Here is a 21253-nt window from a genome sequence, read left to right as displayed (position 1 = left end):
CCGCCCGCGCTGCCGCGGGGGGGGAGGGGTGGCGGGGGGGGGGGGGGGGGGGAATCCCTGCAGGGAGCCGTGAGTGACCGTCACAGCTCTCTGCACAGATAGATGGAGAAGTGAGCGAGTACCGGTATGTGTTCACCTCCCGATCTACTGAGTCGACCTGTGACAGTTTCATTGTCACAGGTCGACTCAGATTATGATGCTGAGTGAAAATCACTCGCCTCATAATTCTCCTTTTAATGGAGCCTCCTGTGAATGATAACAGCCCTCCTGTCCCTTTTTTAAAGCTGCTCTGAAAACCTATGAAAATGTTTGTTTTAGAGGTTACCTGTGTAAATAGGGCAGCACTATTTACTGCACTCTAGGCACCCGGGGTGCTCTGTGTTGAAAATAGAGACTAGCCTTTGTGCTATCCTTGTCTCTGTTCTCAGACCCGTACTCCTGCTCAGCCTAGGTTTCTATGCTGCTTTTGCATTCCTGTTGACTTACAAAGGGAGATTAGCAGTTCTGACACTAACAAAATCCTGTATAGAGACTACTACACTATAATGCGTGCAGGCCTCTAGCACCCAGCATCCGTTGTATAACTCGCCATTCTTTGTCCCTCTCTGTAGGTTTTACATTATGTGGAGAAGCCCAGCACCTTTGTCAGTGACATCATAAACTGTGGGATTTACCTCTTCTCGCCATCGATATTTCAGCACATCGCAGAAGTTTTTCAGCGCAATCAGCAGGATGTACAGCTGTGAGTCCTCTTATTTCTTCCCTCAATCCCCCTGCAGCACCCGTACTCCCGGCAACTCTGTTCCTCCCTCTTCATTCATCACTTTCTCATTTACATTCATTCTTTCTCTTTCTCTCCTCGGCCTCTATGTCCCTCGTTCTTCCTGCATGCTGGGCCAGTTGTTCCTGCATCAGGTGAGTGCTGTGTGTGGCACAGACACATGGCATGAGCACTGGTGTGACTGTAATGGTGGCAGTATAGACCCAGCCAATGTTTGCCTTAAAAAAAAAAAACCACACCACTAGCATCCTATATATTTCTCCTTGCATGATACGTTTTCTCATCTGTTAGCACTGGAAATCTGCTTTATTGTAGGGTAGAAGCACATTTATTAACAATTAATAGCCTATCCACTCTTTAAAGACCAATGTTATCAATGAGAATGCAGACTATCCGTTCACTAAAGACTGGTGACATCACTGAGAATGCAGCCTATCCATTCATTAGAGACCGGTGACATCACTGAGAATACAGCCTATCCGTTCACTAGAGACTGGTGACATCACTGAGAATACAGCCTATCCGTTCACTAGAGACTGGTGACATCGGATGCAACAAAAAGGGGGGAGGAGTTACGCTGGTGTATAAACTAATATACTAATCTACAGGGTTTCAGACAACTGTTCACAAAAACGTTCCCCCAAAAATTAGAAATCCCTTCTAAGAAGATTGGTTCAAAACAGGTATATCAAAATTATTGATACAATATTTAATAGTAGAAAAAGACATATACAATAAACTCATGCACCAGAGACATTTAAAACCACTTAAAACATTCCACTGGATATATCCTGCATAATTATAACAATAGTTGCCTGCAAACCACCTGTGTGGTAAAGGGCCATCTATGCAGGTTTCTGGATGATTGAAGTACTTTTCAAGAGAAACAATGTATCTGAGAATGTACTCACATATGTTGCAGTTCAAAGAACTCGAGGGGAAATGAACCTGCTAGAGTCCCGTGTGTAAAGATGGAAGAAAGACTTCGGGAGAGGTGTCCAGTATAAGACGATATTACTGTCCAAGAATGTAGCTCCTCAATAAAAGCAGGAGCTGCGAATACCCCTCTCCCAGCACTTTCCAAAGGCACAAGATACTCCGTGGGTTTCAGTGAATGAAATTGAAGCTTCTTCAAAGATTTTTGATCTTTCGTGTGCGGCCGCACTATGCAGAAAGAGAGAAGGACTACTTGACACTCCATGGTAAGATGCGCCTGGCAAGATTGAAGCCGGGTATTACCCGTAAGGCGCAGGAAGCCACCCGCTAACTTTTAAAACAAGTAAATGATTTTAGTAGCCATCCAATCGAAACCATATCAGTCAGTTGTGCTCCGTCACCTCTATTTCACAAGCCAGCAGGTAGTAGGCAGGATGTTCGTTCCTAACTGGACTTGTATAGGGGATGTGCAAACAAATGTGAGTATCTCATATGTCCAGAGAATCCAGGGAAGCTTTCCACACGTAACCCTTGACGCGTTTCCTCCCCACACCGGGGGCTTCCTCAGAAGGGCGTGTGTTTGATCTCTTACAAAGGTGTGTTTAAATAGCACAGTTAACGAAGGCTGATTGCCAACTAGGTTTTGCACAATCACAGCCATGTCACTTTTCAAAACTAAACGTAAATATAATATAAACTAAATATTCGATTAGAAGGCTCCTGTAAAGCCTTAAACGTACATCAAATTCATATTTTAATCGCATAAATATATTGAATAAGGAGCTACATTCTTTGAAAGTAATATCGTCTTATACTGGACACCTCTCCCGAAGTCTTTCTTCCATCTTTACACACGGGACTCTAGCAGGTTCATTTCCCCTCGAGTTCTTTGAACTGCAACATATGTGAGTACATTCTCAGATACATTGTTTCTCTGGAAAAGTACTTCAATTATCCAGAAACCTGCATAGATGGCCCTTTACCACACAGGTGGTTTGCAGGCAACTATTGTTATAATTATGCAGGATATATCCAGTGGAATGTTTTAAGTGGTTTTAAATGTCTCTGGTGCATGAGTTTATTGTATATGTCTTTTTCTACTATTAAATATTGTATCAATAATTTTGATCTACCTGTTTTGAACCAATCTTCTTAGAAGGGATTTCTAATTTTTGGGAGAACGTTTTTGTGAACAGACTGGTGACATCACTGAGAATGCAGCCTATCCGTTCACTAGAGACTGGTGACATCACTGAGAATACAGCCTATCCGTTCACTAGAGACTGGTGACATCACTCAGAAGGCAGGCTAGCCTTTCATGGGAGACCGGTGACATACTGATGGTACAGTAAATACATTGCCTAGAGACTGATGACATCAAAAGAACACAGCCCATCTTTTCACTAGAGACTGAGTTCATCACTGAGAATGCATCCTATCCATTTACTAGAGTCACTCCAGTGACTTCACAGGAAGTTCTTCTGTTTGCCATATCATCTTGCTCACTGAAATATTTGCTGTGTTATCTCACAATCAGCCTTTCCTCTGCCCCCTGTCCTCATAGCACTGCCCTCTATCCAGCCACTGGATGCAATATTATTATCGTGTGTTTGTTCTCAGTAATTGGGTTGTCTTCTTCTATTCTCAGTGAGGAGAACTCGAGCTGGCAGCGGGCTGAAGTTATTCGCCTGGAGCAGGACGTGTTCACCGCTCTTGCTGGAAGGAGCCACCTGTATGTCTATAAAACAGATGGGTTTTGGAGTCAGATTAAGTCAGCAGGGTGAGTGGATGATTGGTCTTTAGACTTTGCAAACACAATATAAATATATATATAATTTGGATAAGATTTTGAATTGAGACTGCTTGTGCTTTATTGGAGCCCCTCTATTTGGTATACAGCTCTGTGTCATGTTCCAGAGCAGCAGTAGGAAAATTAAAAGATTTTAAACTTGTTTCAAGTTCCAGGGATTTTTGTATGAGCTATTACACTAACCAGGAATTATTTCACTTTGGCGTGTTGCTGCAGTTCGGCCATTTATGCCAGCCGTTTGTATCTGAGCCAGTACCATACGACACACCCCGAGAGGCTCGCCCAAACCAACGAGGGAGGACCGACGATCCTAGGTAATGTAAGCTTTCTCATAACTTTACTTTTCACTGTGATAAGATGTTTAAAATACCTGCAATTGTATGCTGCATATCTAAACCCCAAATCTATTTTTTTTTTCTTTTATTCTAACCTGGCGATCCTGCCAGTAACCACCTTCTATCTCGCGTACCAAACTGTATCTATATACCGCGTTTCCCCGAAAATAAGACCTAGTACTATTTTGGGGAATTGCTAAAATATAAGACCTACCCTGAAAATAAGACCTAGTTGTGACCATTCCCAGGGCCGGTGGTGGCATAAGGGGGAACTTGAAGAAAGGCGGGAGAGAATCAGCGGTGCCAACGAAGCCAGCGCTAGAGGAAGCGGGGCGGCACCAGAGGGAGCAGAGCCTCATAAGCCGATGCTTCCCCTATAGCGCCGGCTCCTGCCACAGGCGTGATACCAAATGCACTCCGCCTGTGAGGAATCCATAGTGAAAGCGCGCTTCGCTCATTGGTTAGCAAATTGCTCTTGGAAAGGTACGGCACCCCTGATTGCCCTGATCACCATATTTTTTTACATAAATACATGTAGACCTTTCTACATGAATAGGTTTGGATTGTTATACATGAATAAAAAAAAAAAAAAGACCTAGTGTGTGTTTTGTTTTTTTTGAGCCGAAAAAAATATGACTGTCTTATTTCTGGGGAAACACAGTAGGAGCTGTGTTGTCACCCTAGGCTGCTCTCCTGATTTGTATTCCAAATGCCTTTCTCTCTCCATTACATAGAAAGGGAGTTTTGCAGTCTGGTAGAGAGTTGATAACAATGAGCTTTTCAGTTCAGTGCACAGGGAGTTACAAGCACATTGCATTTCTGGCAGGATCAAAAGGTATTGTGACCAAATGCTGATGAGTATTGGTTACACGATCACTGCTGGAGGGGCTTAGCAGGGATGGACATTCAGGTATTTTTCAGTAACTGACTGTCTTAAATAAGCCCAGTAGGCTCCAGTCTAGAGATTTTGAGCTTAGAGCAGGGGTAGCCAAACTCCGGCCCTCCCAGCTGTGGTGACACTACAAATCTCACAATGCATCTCTCTCCGGGAGTCGTGTCTGTGGCTGTGAGACTCTTGCATATGCCTCATGGGATTTGTTGTTCCACCACAGCTGGAGGGGCCGGAGTTTGGGTACCACTGGCTTAGAGTGACCCTAAACTCAAGAGTTAGATCTTAAAATGCATCCAGGTACCTTAACTATTAACAAAAATGCAGCTGATCTGTGCACCACTCAGCTGCAGATCCTCCAATCATCTCTGAATTGGTGCTGACACTGTCCTTTCTTCTGGAGTGGTGCTCCTTTTGTTCCCCATGATCCCTGTGTGTGTTGTAAAGTAGTCACCGCTCCAAGCTCACTCCCGGGATGGATTACAATCTCAATACAAATTAGTAAACTAAACATGAGGTTGTAGTCCATCCCGGGAGTGAGCGCAGAGCGGTGACTACTTTACAACACACACAGGGACCATGGGGAACAGAAGTAGCCCCCCTCCAGAAGGAAGGACAGCGTCAGCACCAATTCAGAGATGATTGGAGGATCTACAGCCGAGTGACACACAAATAAGATACATTGTTGTTAATGGTTAAGGGACTTTAATGTATTTTTAAGATTTAACTCTTGAGTTTAGTGTCACTTTAAAATGCCGGTCCAAAGCATAACAGTCTGATTATTTCCATGAAAAACTTTGTAACAAATGTTCCAGATAAATGGTTTTCAGGTAATAAATGCCAAACCAATGCAGATGCCTTTTTATAACAGGCCCAGAATATGTTCATCCTGCTATTGTGGAACTAAGAATTTTTTTTCTTCTTTAGGAAATGTGTACATTCACCCGACAGCCAAGGTTGATTCATCAGCTGTGGTGAGTAAGACGCACTGATGTAATTTTCCCCCTCGTTCATCATCAGTTATACACATTACCTACCGTTCCCTGTATGCTGGCATGCCGCATGATAGTATCTGTATCAACCAGTTTACCCATATAGTAAAAATTGATAACATGACCCTATTTATCAACATGTCGAATGGACTCAAAACTGATATAATGACAGATTTTAAGTGTGATTGGTCGATATAGGGCAATAGTATCCATGTTAATACTTTTATTATTATAAGAGCTTGCATTATATATTGTTGGATATAATCAGGACTTGCTCTTCCGTGGCACCTTCTCTGCCATGCTGTGTCTTTGCTGTTATTGTTGCTCTAGGCAAGGTGCACCTATTCAGTGAGGGTCCCCTCCCTCACCTTAATCAGTTGCACAAAAATGAGCACCAGAGGGTAAAACATTATTTAATATACTATTATACAACATCCGGCTGCCAAGACCCAGGGCAATGCCGAGTACCGGAAATCTTATGAGATGATGCAACAACACAGTGCAGTAGTGTCTTCTCACAAAATTTGGGCTACTTTGTAGTCCCTGGGATCTCGCCGAAAGGATGGTGATGTTTCGTTTACCTAGGTGCTGTTGGTGGCAACAGGAGTAAAATTATATCCATGAACCGCCCTACCCCCAATCTACCTTCTTCTAGACAATCTGTAGTTTATATTAATGTTACCATAATCTGCAGTTAGGTGACAGACCGCATCTTGGTTCTTCTCTCTACATTGTAGCATGGAAGGATAGTTTCTTCAGTATACAATGCAGAAATAAAGCCGCTCTACTTTCTTAGGCCCAATATTCCATGGGAACCGCGGTGCTGGGGCTAAGTCTCTGCCGGACCCAATCGGTAACATAAAGGTAAAAGAGACGGCACACGTAGGAATCCTCTTAATGGCCTCTCTTTATCGAAGGGCATAAAGGCAACTACAAAGATTGCTAGCATGTGTCAGTCCACCAAGGGACCTTCAGTGGCATCACGAGAGGGGTTTGGGGGGTGCGGCCATTGGAGGGGTGACACCAAAATGGCTGACAGTCATTTTGGTGTCACCCCCTATGCAAAGTCGGTCACGGGTATAGGTAAAGTAAAGTACTAATGTTTTTTCCCATGCTTGGAGTTCAGGTTTTAAAAGAGAACTATGAGGTGACTACCTCATAGTTCGAGCCGACCTGTGACAATGAGACTGTCACAGGTCGGCTCAGTAGATCGGGAAGTGAGCGAACACATACCGGTGTTCGCTCACCTCTCGATCCTGTCATGGCTCCCCGCTCCGATCCCCCAGCGCTGACTGGCGGAATGGACGGGGTAGGGGGCGGGTACAGCTGGTTCTGCCTCTAGATAGGCAGAGCCAGCTGTCACTCACGCAGCAGGGTGGATCTCGACAGTAATGTCGGGATCCGTCCTAGCTGCGGCGGTCTCAGTATACCGGGAGTTGTAGCTCGCGGTATACTGAGCTTGGAGTCACGGGAGGACGCTAGTTTATGACCCCATAGTTCTCCTTTAAGACACTAAGCGCATCATTTCATCCCTTCTTATTAGATTACACTTTGGAAGATAAATGTGAACATTTCCCAATAAACCATCTCTATCATATCTGATCTTTCTTACAAAACTCAGTATTTTTATAATCTTTCTGGAACAGTGTCATCAGATCATTTTCTTATAGTGCATATCGGCTCCTGTGTAACTTCTTCTCTTCACAGCTGGGTCCAAACGTGTCTGTTGGAATGGGAGTGACGATAGGCGCTGGAGTTCGGGTGCGAGAGTCTATTATCTTACATGGTGCTACACTGCAGGTGAGAGAGCAGAGAGTGCCTGACACATCCACATATGGTGACATCACACGAGACATTACCTTGTATATAAATCTGTGTTTAGAGTGACTAATCACTCCATTCTTCTAGAATGCTGTGTGTATGGGCTCATCTAAGGATAAGTTGGTGGCCTATAACAACAAATCTGATTTAATTTTGTATTGTAATCTGATCTAAAAACTGGAATGTTATTGGTTGCTTTGGACTGTAGATTCTTTCCTCCACCTTGGGATTGGGTCCTCCATAGGAAACACAAGCTAGAAATTAGATAAAGCCCCTCCATCAATCTTGCCTTTCAGTTAATCATTTTTCCTATTATCATCCAGTACTCGTACTCGCCCAAATGCTCCTGATGCCTGAACTTGCTGCCCGGCCTCCTGATTAGTCGGGAAGCTGGCTAATTATGAAGCCGGGCGGTCATTACCCACCCCTCGGCTTGCTGATTGGCCAGATAGCTGGCTCTATGCTTTCTCATCACCTGGTGACGAGGGAGCATGGTGCCGGCTTCCCGGCCAATCAGGAAGTTGGGCGACATTTAATGACTCGCTTCCCGATTGGCCAGAAAGCCAGCTCCATGCTTGCTCGTCACCTAATCAGGAAGCCGGGTGACGGGTAATGACTGCACCTATTTTCTAATCGGGAATCCAGGAGGCGAGTCATTACATGCAACCCGGCTTCCATAATGGGACTTTCATGTATCGGCAAGTACTGGGGGAAAAAAATATCTGTACCCGATACCGAAAAGCCGGTATCGGTGCATCCCTATCATCCAGGATTAAGTAACGTCCTTTTTGTTGTCTGTCTAACTGCAGGAGGGGTCCAGCAGTCCCCCTGGAGGCATGGGCTTTTCTTGGGGGAGGGGGCTCACAGTGTACCCCAGTAATTTCTGGGTAATTAGTGCACTATCTCAGTCATGCAGCGCTATAAAAGGGAATGGCCCTTACCCAGGGTGCCCTTGCAGCATAGACAAGACAGTGAGACAACAGACTACCCAGTGTCATGGGAAATCATCCTGAAACCACTCTGAAGGATGAGATTCATTGATGGACAAAAAAAAGGATCACTGGGTTACACCCTGAGCCCCCTCACAGATGAACCGAAACCGGTTTTTCTGTTGGCTCACTTTCTTGGTCTATGTGGCAAGGGCCATTCCCATTTTATAGTGCTGCATGACTGAGATAGTGTGCTAATTGCCCATGCCAGATGCGCATGCCAAGTCATTCCGATTTTTCAGCCTCTTTTGGGGTACATACAGCGCTAGAGGAGGCGGGATCAAAGACATGCCAAGTTCCCCTGACTGGCAAAAGATGCTGCAAGGGTCCTTAATGAACCGTCCTTCACCCCTTCTGTGCAGGAGTTAATGCAATTCCTTCTAATGTGTGATATGGAAATGCTGCCTTGACACTATTGGGGGAAGGGGCTGGACTTTATGGGAACAGCACTCTGGGATATAAACGAAATGTGTTCTGATTTTTTTAAATATAAAATCTCTGCACATCAGTGAACTTGGCCCAGGGCGGCCAGAGGACATGTGCCATGTTCCTGATGTGACTAAAGCCCCTTAAAACGTTTTCTACATGTGTGTTTGTTGCAGCCTTATGAATTGAAAGTCTTGGTGGGAAGAGCCAGCACTTTCATCCAAGAAGCTTTCACACGGTGGTGTACCTCCTGGGGGCAGTTCTGACAGATTTAGAGGGTACATCTACCTGTATGAGTTGTACATGTTTTACAAAGGAAAGCAACAGTCTTTTTTTTTTTGTTGGCAGGATCACAGCTGTGTATTGAATACCATCGTGGGCTGGGACAGCAGCATTGGACGCTGGGCTCGAGTGGAAGGGACGCCCAGTGACCCCAATCCTAATGACCCCTATGCCAAAATTGACAGCGAGACCCTGTTCAGGGAAGGGAAGCTCACACCGTCTATAACTATTCTGGGTAAGTTTAAAATCTCCTTATTTTGAATGGAAAAACAAAAAATAAAGCTTGTTTCTACAAGGAAAGTTTATTACCTAATTTTGGGCTCAGTATGACACAATTATGGCTGTTTAAAAGTTAGAGGAACTCTGTGCAGAAAGCGCAATCAATGGGAGAGAAATACTAATGCCATCAACTATTGCAGCTCTCAAAGTGCACTTTAATTTGCCTTTTTATTTGGGTTAAATATATTTTCCAACTGAGTAGAGTTTCTAGAGGTCTTTTTCCACTTATTTTGTGTTCTGCAGTATTTCGCTGATCTCCATTTAATCTTAAAGGACAACTATGGGGTTAAGGCTTTTCCCCATAATTCTCCTTAGGGTAACGGGAGGACACAAACTAGCGTCCTCCTGTCACCCTAGGCTCAGTATACCGCGAGTTGCTGCTCGCGGTATACTGAGACACCGCAGCTGAAGCGGATCTCGACAATTATGTCTGGATCCGCCCAGCTGCGTGAGTGACAGCTGGCTCTGCTTATCTAGAGGCAGAGCCAGCTGTACCCTCCCCCGTCCGTTCCGCCAGTCAGCGCTGGAGGATCGGAGGGGGGAATCCAGCCCCTCCCCTGTCACGGCAGAGAGCTGTGACACGATCGAGAGGTGAGCGAACGCCGGTATGTGTTCGCTCACCTCCCGATCTACTGAGCCGACCTGTGACAGTCTCATTGTCACAGGTCGGCTAGAACTATGAGGTGAGTGAAAAGCACTCGCCTCAGTTCTCCTTTAACTGGTGTTGCAGGGGTGGGACTTTGATGTGACATTATAAACGAGAACTATAGCCTAAACCTTTTTTTTTTCAGCTATAGTTTTCCTTTGGTCACAGGTGTACATTTTACTAATGTACACCTGTGCCCCAAAGTCAGTATATATTGGGCTACTGCCAACAGCGCAGAGGTGCGCTGTAGCTGGGAAGGATCACAATAATATCGTCGTGATTGACAGCTGGCTCTCCCTCTCTAGCCAGCTGTTCCCGTCCCCTGCCCTGTGAGTCCCTCCAGTGAGCGCTGGAGGAACATAGAGAGGGGAATCCCTCCAGGTAAAGGTGACTGACAGTCAGCTCGCTCAGCTCATGGCGTCTCTCTGCAGAGAGATCAGCGGTTTGTGATCGCTCAGTTCTCGAGCTATAGAGTCCGGAGTGTGCCACCTGCAGTGTCACACATCAGCTCAAACTATTGGGTAGGGTATATTTTACTCTTCCACTAGTTCTCCTTTAATGATCAGCGATGTGCGGACTGCAGATAAATGTTGATGGGAGGAGTCGAGACTCCATGGCCCTTAGGAATCAGAGCTGCAGGATTAGATGTTCTTGGTTTATTGGCATAATGAGAATGAAGCACAGCGAGGGGACTTGGTATACTGAAGAAAATGTTAAAGCCTAATTAAACCTTCTATTTAAATTGGCTCAATAAACTCCAGGTGCATGAAAACAAATGTATTTAATGTCTTACAGGTTTTTTTTTTTTCCTAACAGAGCCTGAGTAGAAAAGTCTGTCCTCTGCTGGCATGCGGCATGTGTGGAAACAGTGAGTTCTCTGCAGAGGTCTGATATGCTCTAGCTCAGCATGGGGGTGGTTCGAGCTCTGCAAAGAGATCACTGCTTTCCCTTTAGGGTGCAAGGATCCCACTCTGCAGCATGGTGGCAGGGGACAGGCCTTTCTACTCAGGCTGCGGCTGCTTTTAGAAGGAAAACAAATTATAAAGCTGGCCACACACCTATAGATTATTTGCAGATTTTCTGTGGTCAGATGGAAAAAGTGTAACAGATTCCTCCGTCTACGCTACACTGTGTGGGAGGAGGGCCAAGCTTCAGTATCTTGCTAGTCGGCCCCTCTGGCTCTCAAAATACCTGAACAATCTGATTGGATGCAGGCATTGTTCAGGTATTTGAGAGCCAGCGGGGCCGACTAGCAAGATACTGAACCTTGGCCCAGTGGGAGATTCCTCCATCCGCACAGTTTAGCAAGGATGGAGGAATCTGTTGCACTTTTTCCATCTGACCACAGAAAATCTGCAGATAATATATAGGTGTATGGCCAGCTTAAAGGTGCCCACACACCTTGAGATAATCGCGGGAAATCCTGCGATCGTATGATTATCGCAAGGTGTGTGGAAGGCGTGCGACCTCTGCTACTGTAAGGTCGCACGACATTTATCTTAGGAACATGTTCGAAAACCCGCCGAGAATTGTACGATTGTCGGCGGGTGTGTGGCATGTTCGTAAGATAAAAGCCGCAAGCGCACACTACCCGTTCAGCATTGCAGTCATGATTGCAAGTACAATCTGACTGTCCAAGATGGGCAAATCGTAAGTTTTTTATTTTTTTAATTACCTTACAACCATCGCAAGGTGTGTGCCCAGCATTAGAGTTTTTTTGCACACGTTTTGATTTGGATGCACCTGGAATGTATTTAGCCAATTTAAGCTGGAATTTCAGTCGGAATTTAAAGGTCCACTTTTTTAACTGGATCATTCCTATTTTTTTAGCACTGGGTGAGGCATAGTAGACTGGTTTGGGGCAAACAGGCTTCTTATGGAAGTCTGCTGCGTTTACCATTGGAGAAACTTTCAAATGATCATGTCGCTATATCAAAATCTGCCCCAAAAGCTTAATCTGCAAAACTGAATGTAAATACTCATCTTTCCTGATGCCTGCGCTGCTTAACTCCCACCTCCCATCTTGAAAAATGATCCTGATTCCACTGGAAAACTGACACTTCCTGGAGTGTCAGTCTCCTGGCTACCCCACGGCTATTAGCAGTCCTTCCTGCCGACCTCCACATTATTATTGGATCCAGTAGTAGTTGGAGTTCAGGAGGAACCAATCGGAGCTGCAGCGGATTCAGGAGATTGACACACCCGGAAGTGTCAGTTTCCCAGCAGGCTTTGGGGGATCATTTCTCAAGATTGGAGTTCAGTAAAGTGCAGCTTGGGTTGGCAGTAAAGGTGAGTAGTTACACTGACTTTTTATGGCACACATGAATACGGTGAACGGGTCGCTTGTACACAGAGGTTGCAGGCGATAGTGTACTGCATTCCTCAATAACGTAATCTGCTCATTTGTGTCCTGATTCCTTTTATTTGTCTTGCAGGCTGTAATGTGTCAATCCCCGCAGAAGTCGTCATATTAAACTCCATCGTCCTGCCGCACAAAGAGCTGAGCCGCAGCTTCAAGAATCAGATTATTCTGTAATCGGGGCGAGACACCAGAATTTTCTGCTCACAGGGGGCCAGGAGAACTGTCTGTGTTCTGGGTCAGAACATGAGCTGTCCCCCATAGCAATCATACTGAGATTTATATTACAGCAGGAAGATATGACCCGGACCTGCTAGGGTTTTCTCAGCCTTTAGGCACATGGTCCCTGGAGCCCCCCCCCCCGTCACAAACAAGACTGCCACCAAGAGATTATGTACAGTGCTGGAGGTGGCTCACTGACAACTTAACCCCCAGGGCAACCCACCTTTCCATTGCTATAACAATCTCTCATACTGGATGTCTACATAGCTGCAGGCACGGTCAGAATTTATTAAAATTCAAGTTTTGAGAAGTCTCTTGTACCCTTTCCTGACCTTTTCCTCTACAGCTACAAGACTTTACCCACCGCCGCAGCATGTAGATGGGAGCGCAAGCTTTTATAAGCCAACGTATGGGTTGCAGATATTAGGAGCGGCCGTGCCGGTCCAGCGAGCCGTTTGTATAATCACGAGGTGACGAGATTACAGCACGCAGTTATTAAGGTTCCTCCACCACTGCACACATAGCCGGGGGCCAGATACGGCTGTTATTAGTTTACAGAGAAAAATGGAAGCGGCTTTCTGCAAGGAGAAAGTGCTGGAAGGGTCACCCCGCTGAACATACATCACAATTCTAAATGAATAACATCTTGCCACCAGGCACTATTTGTGTCCACAGAACTGAAGTATCATTTAAAGAGACTTTGCCCATTCGCTTCTGCGGCACTGCCTTGGTAAATAGCCGGTGTGCCTGGGTATGGGGAGAACAAAGTGCAGAATGCAGCACTGAGGCATGAGTGGACAATGGCATGAGGGTTTGACTCCTGGCTGTAACAGAGCAGCGTGGGAGTCTTGCAAATGTCAGTATAAGTGGGTCGGAGTGGGTTTTAAAGAGATTGGCATAGCAAATGTCTTTTTTTTTGGGGGGGGGGAGGGGATAAATAATTATTGTTTTTGTGAAAGCCTTACTATTTGAAGAACTGAAGTATAATTTAAAGAGCCTTTGCCCATTCAGCACACTAACTCGCTTCTGCTGCACTGCCTTGGCAAATACTCAGTGTGCCTGACTATGGGGGAGCATATGTGACCTCCCAGTTGCATGAGGGTTTGTAAATGGCTGTAAAGGAGCATTGAGGGAGTCTTGCAAAGGTGAGTGTAAGTAGGTCAGAGTCTATTTTAAAGAGACTTAAGGTGGCCTTACAACCATCGCACGACTTTCGTTGGATGTAAGGTCATTAAAATTTTGTACGATCTGCCCATCTTGGACAGGCGGATCGTACTTGCGATCATCGCAAGCCCTCCCTGCCGAAGGGAGGGCTTCTAATGATTGCAGTGCTGAGCGGGCAACGTGCGTTTGCGCACACCAGCCCGTACGGCATTTGTCTTCCGAGCACACTACCAACCAACCCGAAAATCGTACGATTTTCAGCCGGTTTTCGAGCGTGCTAGGAAGATGAAAGTCGTGCAGTAGATGCGGTCGCACGCTGCCCATACACCTGCCGATTATCGTACGATACCCTTAAGGTGGCCATACACTTTACAACCATCACAAGACCTTAGTCTTGCGTTGGTTGTAAAGTAATTTAAAAACGTACGATCTGCCCATCTTGGACAGACAGATCGTACTTGCGATCATCGCAAGCCCGCCCCCGATGAACGCAATGCTGAACGGGCAGTGTGTGCGTGCGCACACCGGCACGTTCGGCATTTGTCTCCCGAGCACCGTTCAAACCAGCCGAAATCGTACGATTTTCGGCTGGTTTTCCAGTATGCTCCTTAGACAAAAGACGTGCGACCGTACAGTAGAAACTGTCACACCTCTTTTTTTCTCTTTTTATTGTGTCCCCCGGCCTCTAACAGCTAGGCATGGAAATCTGCATGTGGCAATGGCTCCTCCTCCTCCGCATGGCACAGTCAAGCAGATCATCTCCCTCATGATGCAGCAGGCATCTGCTCTGTTCAGAAAGCCATGTCAAGGTTAGGCAACCTCGGCACTCCAGCTACTGTTAAACTGCAAGTCCCATGAGGCATTGCAAGATTTATAGGCACAGACATGACTTGCAGGGGCATATCGGATTTGTAGTCTCAGCACAGCAGGGGTGCTTAGGTTGCCTTTTAGTTTGAGCTATGTAGTAGAATGTGTGGCTTTAAAGTTTAACAGGGTGTCAGGCCTTAGACTACATATTCAGCGTCCCCATCTGCAAAGAAAGCGAGAACTGTCCTCGGCTACTTTCTCAATCAGACTGGAGTTCTTCAAAGTCCCACCTCCAGGCAAATCTACAGACTTCCCTTTAATCCAGTTATGAATGATTTGGCACGTAGGATTTTATTTTATGATGCCCAAAGCCGAACACAAGCCAAAAGAAAAGATAGAACAACAAAACCAAATGTTACTGCAATATTCACCTTCAGGTGAATTCACCTTCATCCTGGACCCCAACCCGTGACTGGCCAGTGAAGGAGAAGCAGCACAGCGATGAGCTCATCTCTCTGCTTTCTCCTCTTATCAGCATGCTTCCTGAGAGCACGTGAACCGATTGGCTCCTTTGTGTGGCTTCTTCTCTCACACTCCAACCGAGCTGTACAGGGACTGCAAGAGGCTGATGTCAGGTCAAATTTAGTTACTTACACTGCGCTTATATATATTTAATGATTACAGATTTGTGTCTTTTATATCTTCCAGGAGTTCAGCTTTAAATAAAGTAAATGAAAATAAAATTCTATCGGCTCTCTGTAATCTGCTACGCAGCAGGACTGACCCTGGGACGGGAGGAGGGGGGGCGCACTTCAGCCAATCAGACTAGAGTTTGTTCAGGAGTGGAGAACACAGATCACCTTGTTAATGTTTTCCTGCTCCTTCCTTGTCCAATCAGCAACATGGGTAGGGGGAGGACAGGTGACCAGAATGTCGGTAATCCTTTGCCCTCAGTTAGGGAGGGTAAGCCAAAACCATGATCTCAGGAGGGGAGGGGTTAAACTAGACACATAGAGGAGTCCCCTTTATAGAGTTTATGCAATGTGAAAAAAACAAAAAGGATAACAACCAAATTCTATTTCATTGGCCTGACTAATAAATGCTTAGAAACCCCCCAAAACACAGCTGCATACTACCGGCTTGTAATGACCTCTTCAGCACCAGCAGTATGTCAGTCCTGACTGGACTCCAAGTCAGAGCTGAAGCTGGCAGCCTACCATGCAATGTGGGCTCCTTCCCAGTATGCTGAGGGGTGCTTATAATGTCGAAGGCAGGAGCAGCATCCATGAGTTCAGGCCTGCAGCGTTCACACTGCGCAGGGTCAGGGTCGGAGAACATGCAGAGAAGCCAAATCATCACAGGCCGGTCTTATGTAATGGCACCTTGTGGGGGCTACGGACATTCCCAGGTCACACCTTGCAATCTAGGCCGGTCTTATGTAATGGCACCTTGTGGGGGGCTACGGACATTCCCAGGTCACACCTTGCAATCTAGGCCGGTCTTATGTAATGGCACCTTGTGGGGGGCTACGGGCATTCCCAGGTCACACCTTGTAATCTAGGCCGGTCTTATGTAATGGCACCTTGTTGGCCAAAGACACAATCCTCTCTCCTTGTGCAGGGTGTCTGGTCTTGTCTCCGCCCCCTTCTGTAGTAGGTGGGGCCTGCCGAGTCCCTCCCACAGCTCTGCTCTCTGCACAGGCTATTTGAAGCACAATGATGATGCCACTGCTACTTTTACAAGGTAACAACTGCAGTTGCAAGGAATTTTCGGCCCACAACGTGGGTTAAAGCCTCTGGCTATTGAAGGATATATTAAAATGAAAGTTTTTGCCCCCGGCATTCAGTTTTAAGGTAAATAATAAATGTGGACTTTCAGATACTGATCCATATGGAGGGTGTACTTTGAGAGTTACAAGAGGAAAGGATATTTTAACTGGTGGGTTTAAAAATAATTTGGATTAGGCATCACTAGTGTTTGGCATAAAGGAACACAAGAAAAAGAAACCGAGGCTTCAGCACAAACACTAATGTTCTGTAAATCTCTTAGCGCTGCATTAAACAAGGGCGCTTCCTGCAGCAGATGTTTGGTTCTGAAGCAATCGCCTGGTAAATGGAACCTTGTGTGCATGGAGCTATGTCACCACCAGGGGGCGATGTTCTATACCATTATATAGGCACGGAGGGGTCCTCTATGGCTGCAAGTATAGATGACATTTTATTCAATGCTTGTTACATCTTTACATTGTTCTGCTCTGGCATTTCCCGGACTCTGCAACAAACACAGACACATGGGAGCATGTTATAAAATGTCTGATCTCCGGAATAATCCTCGCCACTGATAACAGTGTGCATGGTGTAACAGACTTGTATACAGTAGTTGCCACTGGGCTGCATCAGTTGCCAATGACTTATACCTCTGGGGAAGTTCCATAGGCCTTGGCTCTGCCACCCCAGTCCTCAAAACCCTGCTCATGTTACAGTCTCACTGCCCCCTGCAAGAAATAACCATTTAATGGGAACCTATGAAGAGTACTGCCACTGTCAACAACATTTTTGGGTCTGTCATCCTCATCGTTGCTGAACTGAAACTCATTTTTTTTTTACATTTTGGATAAGAGTTAAAAAAAAAAGAAGGTTATAACCCGTGTCGGGATTTTTTTCTTTTTGCCGGCTGTGGCCCCATGGGCCAATCCCTCTTACTGTCTGATAGCCACAACAGGAAGTGAGAGAAAATCCCCCCAAATAGAGGGATAATCACTGGTGATCAGCAGGGTCACCCATTGGAAGACTTCCCATCTATTCTTCTTCTGGTGACAGGGCAACATTTGGGATTTATTGGGCACCAGGACGTATGGAGAGAGTCAATAACGGGGCAATAAAATCCTGACAGGGGTTCTAATCCATCTCCAATTTATCCAAAGCTTAAAAGGAGAACTATGGGGTCAGGGCTTTTCCCTATAGTTCTCCTAAGGGTCAAGGGAGAACACAAAATTAGCGTCCTCCCGTCACCCAAAGCTCAGTATACCGCGAGTTACAGCTCGCGGTATTCTGGGACGCCACAGCCGGATCCCGACATTGCTGTCAAGATCCAGCCAGCTGCGGGCTTGACAGCTGGCTCTGCCTATCTAGAAGCAGAGGTGGCTGTGCCCGCCCCCCTCCCCCGTCTGTTCCGCCAGTCAGCACTGGGATCGGACAGGGGAGGGGGGGGAATCCCTGCAGGGAGCCGTGAGTGACAGTCACGGCTCCCTACAGGGATAGATCGAGAAGTGACTGAGCGACAGTATGTGTTCGGCTCAGATTATGAGGCGGTAAAATAAGCGCGCAACAAATACGCCCCAAAGAAGCTCCTGTACTTCTTTTGGTGTAGGGCGTTTTGCAGCGCGTTCTTACGCGCTGTAAAACGCCCAGGTGGGAACCATGCCCGTAGGCAATTATTGGTTTTCACATGTTGAGCGTTTTACAGCGTGTAGGAACGCTCTGTAAAACTCCCAGGCCTTAAGTACATCTAAAGTACCTCTCAGATACAGTTACTATGCGATACAAAAGCCTTATAAATTAGAAACACTCTCCCCCCCTCCCAGACACTGCTGCTCACAGTGGGAGGGTTTCAGCAACAGAGGCGGTGCTATCAATCTGGAAGGCAGTGGGTGTGGCCAGGTGATGATTGACAAGCTTGTGAATCAGCAGCGACAATGCTGATCGCCACACCTAATGATGTATTTAGGTTTTGTGCTGCCCTAGGCAGGACTAAACTAGGGCACCCCCCCAATCTAAATTTTCCCCACCCCTTCCTGTTTAAGACATTTTGTGCAACCTGTGTGGGATACAGCATGTACACTGTATCTAGCTTCTAACAGGTTGTGCTATTAGCAATGCAGAATACCACCAGCTACAGAGGACTACAAATCCCAGCATTACACAGCAATGCAGAATAATATGAAGCTGCATACTCTTGTGTTGCTCTGGGGTGGTGGACTGATGTCTCCAGGGACTCAGGTAGGCTGTGCAGGCTCCCAGGTGGGCTGTGTGGGGTCTATAGCGGGAGAGGTAGACCCTGGGGAGGTGCAGGGTCTAACCAGGGGTCCGGATGGTCTTGTGGGTGGGTGCGGACAGCGGATTCTAAAGGAAGGTAGGAGACGTGTGGCTGGCGCTGTAAACAGGTGCCGGGAGGTCTCCAGCAACCGTGGAACCTCATGGCAGCTGCTTGTGTTTACAAATGTAAAGCGTCAGTGATAGTGCCCAGTATGGGGGCATTTTAACGAGTACAAGTAAAATGGCAGGTGAGGCTCTGCCTCAATGGTTTGGGGGTGATGTTTTTTGCCCCCCCGGAAAGTGCCACCCAAGGCAAATGCATTGTAGCAAATACGTCCCTGGCCACACCCCCTGCAACATTGTATCCCATTGTAAAGGAACAAATTACATAAGGGTGACAACGCTGGTGACAACGCTGCTCTGAATTAAGGAGCAGTGCAGTAGCGTTGTATATTGAGCTTTTACAATGGCGAATGGAGCCAATCATTCCCGGCCCTCAGTGAGGAGAGGAAAGATGAACCGTGTGTGTGCTACTTCTACACATCATGTGACCAATACTGTTACCCCCGGGCACTATAGAGGCTTGGCAGATGAGGCCCACCCATCGTTCACAGGCCATCCCCAACCACGTCACCTTCAGCCGGGGGGAAAAAAAACAAAGAAAGAAAGAAGCTTCTACTGCAAAAATAATCTGACTTCATTATCAAAAGTAACAGGAAACACAAAAAAGTACACAAAACAAAAAAAAAAAAGAAGATGACCAGCACGCTAAATACCAGACCAGTGACACATTCCGGTGAACAAGCACAATATATACAACACAAAAACAGTCATGTGAAAAATGTGATGAGTAAGTGAGCAGTGATTTGATTTTGTTGTGAAGAGGCCACACCCCCCTTTTCAGTTGTTTGGAGAAGTGAAAAACCTTCCCGGTTTCCTCACCAGGTCACTTTTGCTGGCGGACTCGGTTCTGTAGGCGGGAAACACAGAAAACAAAACATCAGAGGGCGCAAAGTCGTCATCACTCTTCAGCAAACAAAATATGGGACACAAGAAGGTAAAAAAAAGAAGAGTCAGTTTATTGGATTTTATATGCGACTATATAAGTGCTCCCCCTAGTGGCCACAGGGGCATGACGCAATCTGAAGCAAGATCAAATTCTGTCTTGCGCCATCTCGCTCTACTAACGCACATTAAAGCTGAACTCCAGGCAAATGGCTGAATACGAAAGGTTAAGATGTGAATATGGTGCTTGGCCGTGCCAAAAAAAGTTACTGGTAAAATGTGCGCTTTATGGTAAGTTACCACAATGCGCCAATGTGAGCAGGTCACTGGAACTGCTGTACAGGGGGTGGGGGGGTTACAGGATGAGGACAGCCCATCTATTCACGTATACAGCTGTCAATCATATCTGGATGTGTTGCCATTAGGGATGCACCCAAATTACGGCCACCGGAAAAAAACGGCCAAAAATTGCGCTTTTGGCAAAATACCGAAAGTGCCATCTTTTGGACGAAATAGCTTTCTCTTCTCCCCGCTGGGCGTTGCTCTGTGTCCCAGCGGGGAGAGGAGGAACTGTCATAGGCGGCGGACTGCTGTGGGAGGAGAGCGCTGTGAGCGGCCGGCTTCTCTCCTCCCACACCGCTCAGCCGCCTATCACAGATCAGGAAAGCGGTGTGTGGGCGGAGACAGCTCTCAAAGCCGTCGCAGGAGCACGGTCGGCGGTGCGGGGGGAGGAGTCAGGGATGAACAAATCTCCCCCTGCTTACATTGTATTCTGACAGCAGTTCCTGCCCGTCAGAATACCCGAACAGTGCGTGTGACTGACCCACCCAGATTCATGAATTGCGATCTGTGTGCACCCAGCTTTACTCCAGCAGATGTGATAACAAATGAGAATGTAGGGCAGGGGCAGGCAACCTCCGTACTCCAGCTGTAAAGAAACAACAACTCCCATCATCTATCTGTGAGTCATAACTGCAGCAGTGAGACTCTTGCAATGTCTCATGGGACTTGTAGTTCCACAACAGCTGTGAGAAGATTGCCTGGCCCTGACCTAGAGGATGGATATTGGCCAATCTAGACCGGAGAATGTGGCGGCATTCCCCCGATTGTCATACATCTCCCCCCAATGTGTAGTATATAATACGATTCAAGGGTATTACTTACAAGTACGGGGAGGGGACGCCGGGCTTCAGAGGAGCAGCCAGCGAAGAGTTGATCTCGGGAGACGTCAGCGGACGGAAAAGACGCTCTGATTGGAGAAAACAGGAAAAGTCACAATCTGCATCACCGTGAAGTATCAATCCATCAGTGCACAGCGTTCCTTATAGGGTTCACCAAAAATAGTGTCTCCATTGGAAGATTTCCCATCTCTGACTGTTCTGATGACCACGCTGAATTTGGGATTTTCTCTCACTTTCAGTGATAACGGTCACCAGGACAAATGGGTAAATCTCCCCAAATATATATATATATATA

General features: G+C 46.4%; 2 protein-coding genes across 4 annotated transcripts in view; one reads left to right on the top strand and one right to left on the bottom strand.

Moving 5' to 3' along the window:
* GMPPA (GDP-mannose pyrophosphorylase A) overlaps positions 1–12991 on the top strand; it is an 18593-nt gene extending 5602 nt beyond the window's left edge. Inside the window, exons 7-14 of one of the 3 annotated variants that reach the window (XM_018554923.1) lie at positions 618–742; positions 901–915; positions 3366–3497; positions 3744–3841; positions 5679–5725; positions 7451–7543; positions 9328–9496; positions 12622–12991. In XM_018554923.1, the coding sequence (XP_018410425.1) occupies positions 618–742; positions 901–915; positions 3366–3497; positions 3744–3841; positions 5679–5725; positions 7451–7543; positions 9328–9496; positions 12622–12722 (780 nt within the window). In that variant the 3' untranslated portion in view covers positions 12723–12991. Of the gene's footprint in view, positions 1–611; positions 743–900; positions 916–3365; positions 3498–3743; positions 3842–5678; positions 5726–7450; positions 7544–9327; positions 9497–12621 lie in introns of all 3 variants that reach the window. The other 2 variants (XM_018554922.1, XM_018554924.1) reach the window with 2 other exon arrangements.
* Positions 12992–19672: 6681 nt separating this feature from the next.
* The window catches only part of LOC108785772 (rac GTPase-activating protein 1-like), a 43312-nt gene continuing 41731 nt past the window's right edge, over positions 19673–21253 (bottom strand). The window contains exons 15-16 of the mRNA XM_018554912.1: positions 20942–21026; positions 19673–19742 (exon numbers count right to left, since the gene is read on the bottom strand). Coding sequence (XP_018410414.1) covers positions 19673–19742; positions 20942–21026 — 155 coding nt within the window. The remainder of the gene's footprint in view (positions 19743–20941; positions 21027–21253) is intronic.

Source organism: Nanorana parkeri, unplaced genomic scaffold (assembly GCF_000935625.1).
Source record: "Nanorana parkeri isolate BGI_ZX_2015 unplaced genomic scaffold, ASM93562v1 scaffold178, whole genome shotgun sequence".
Classification (NCBI taxonomy): domain Eukaryota; kingdom Metazoa; phylum Chordata; class Amphibia; order Anura; family Dicroglossidae; genus Nanorana; species Nanorana parkeri.
The sequence above is the reverse complement of the archived record's forward strand: the minus strand, read 5'-3'. Positions and strand labels throughout refer to the sequence as shown.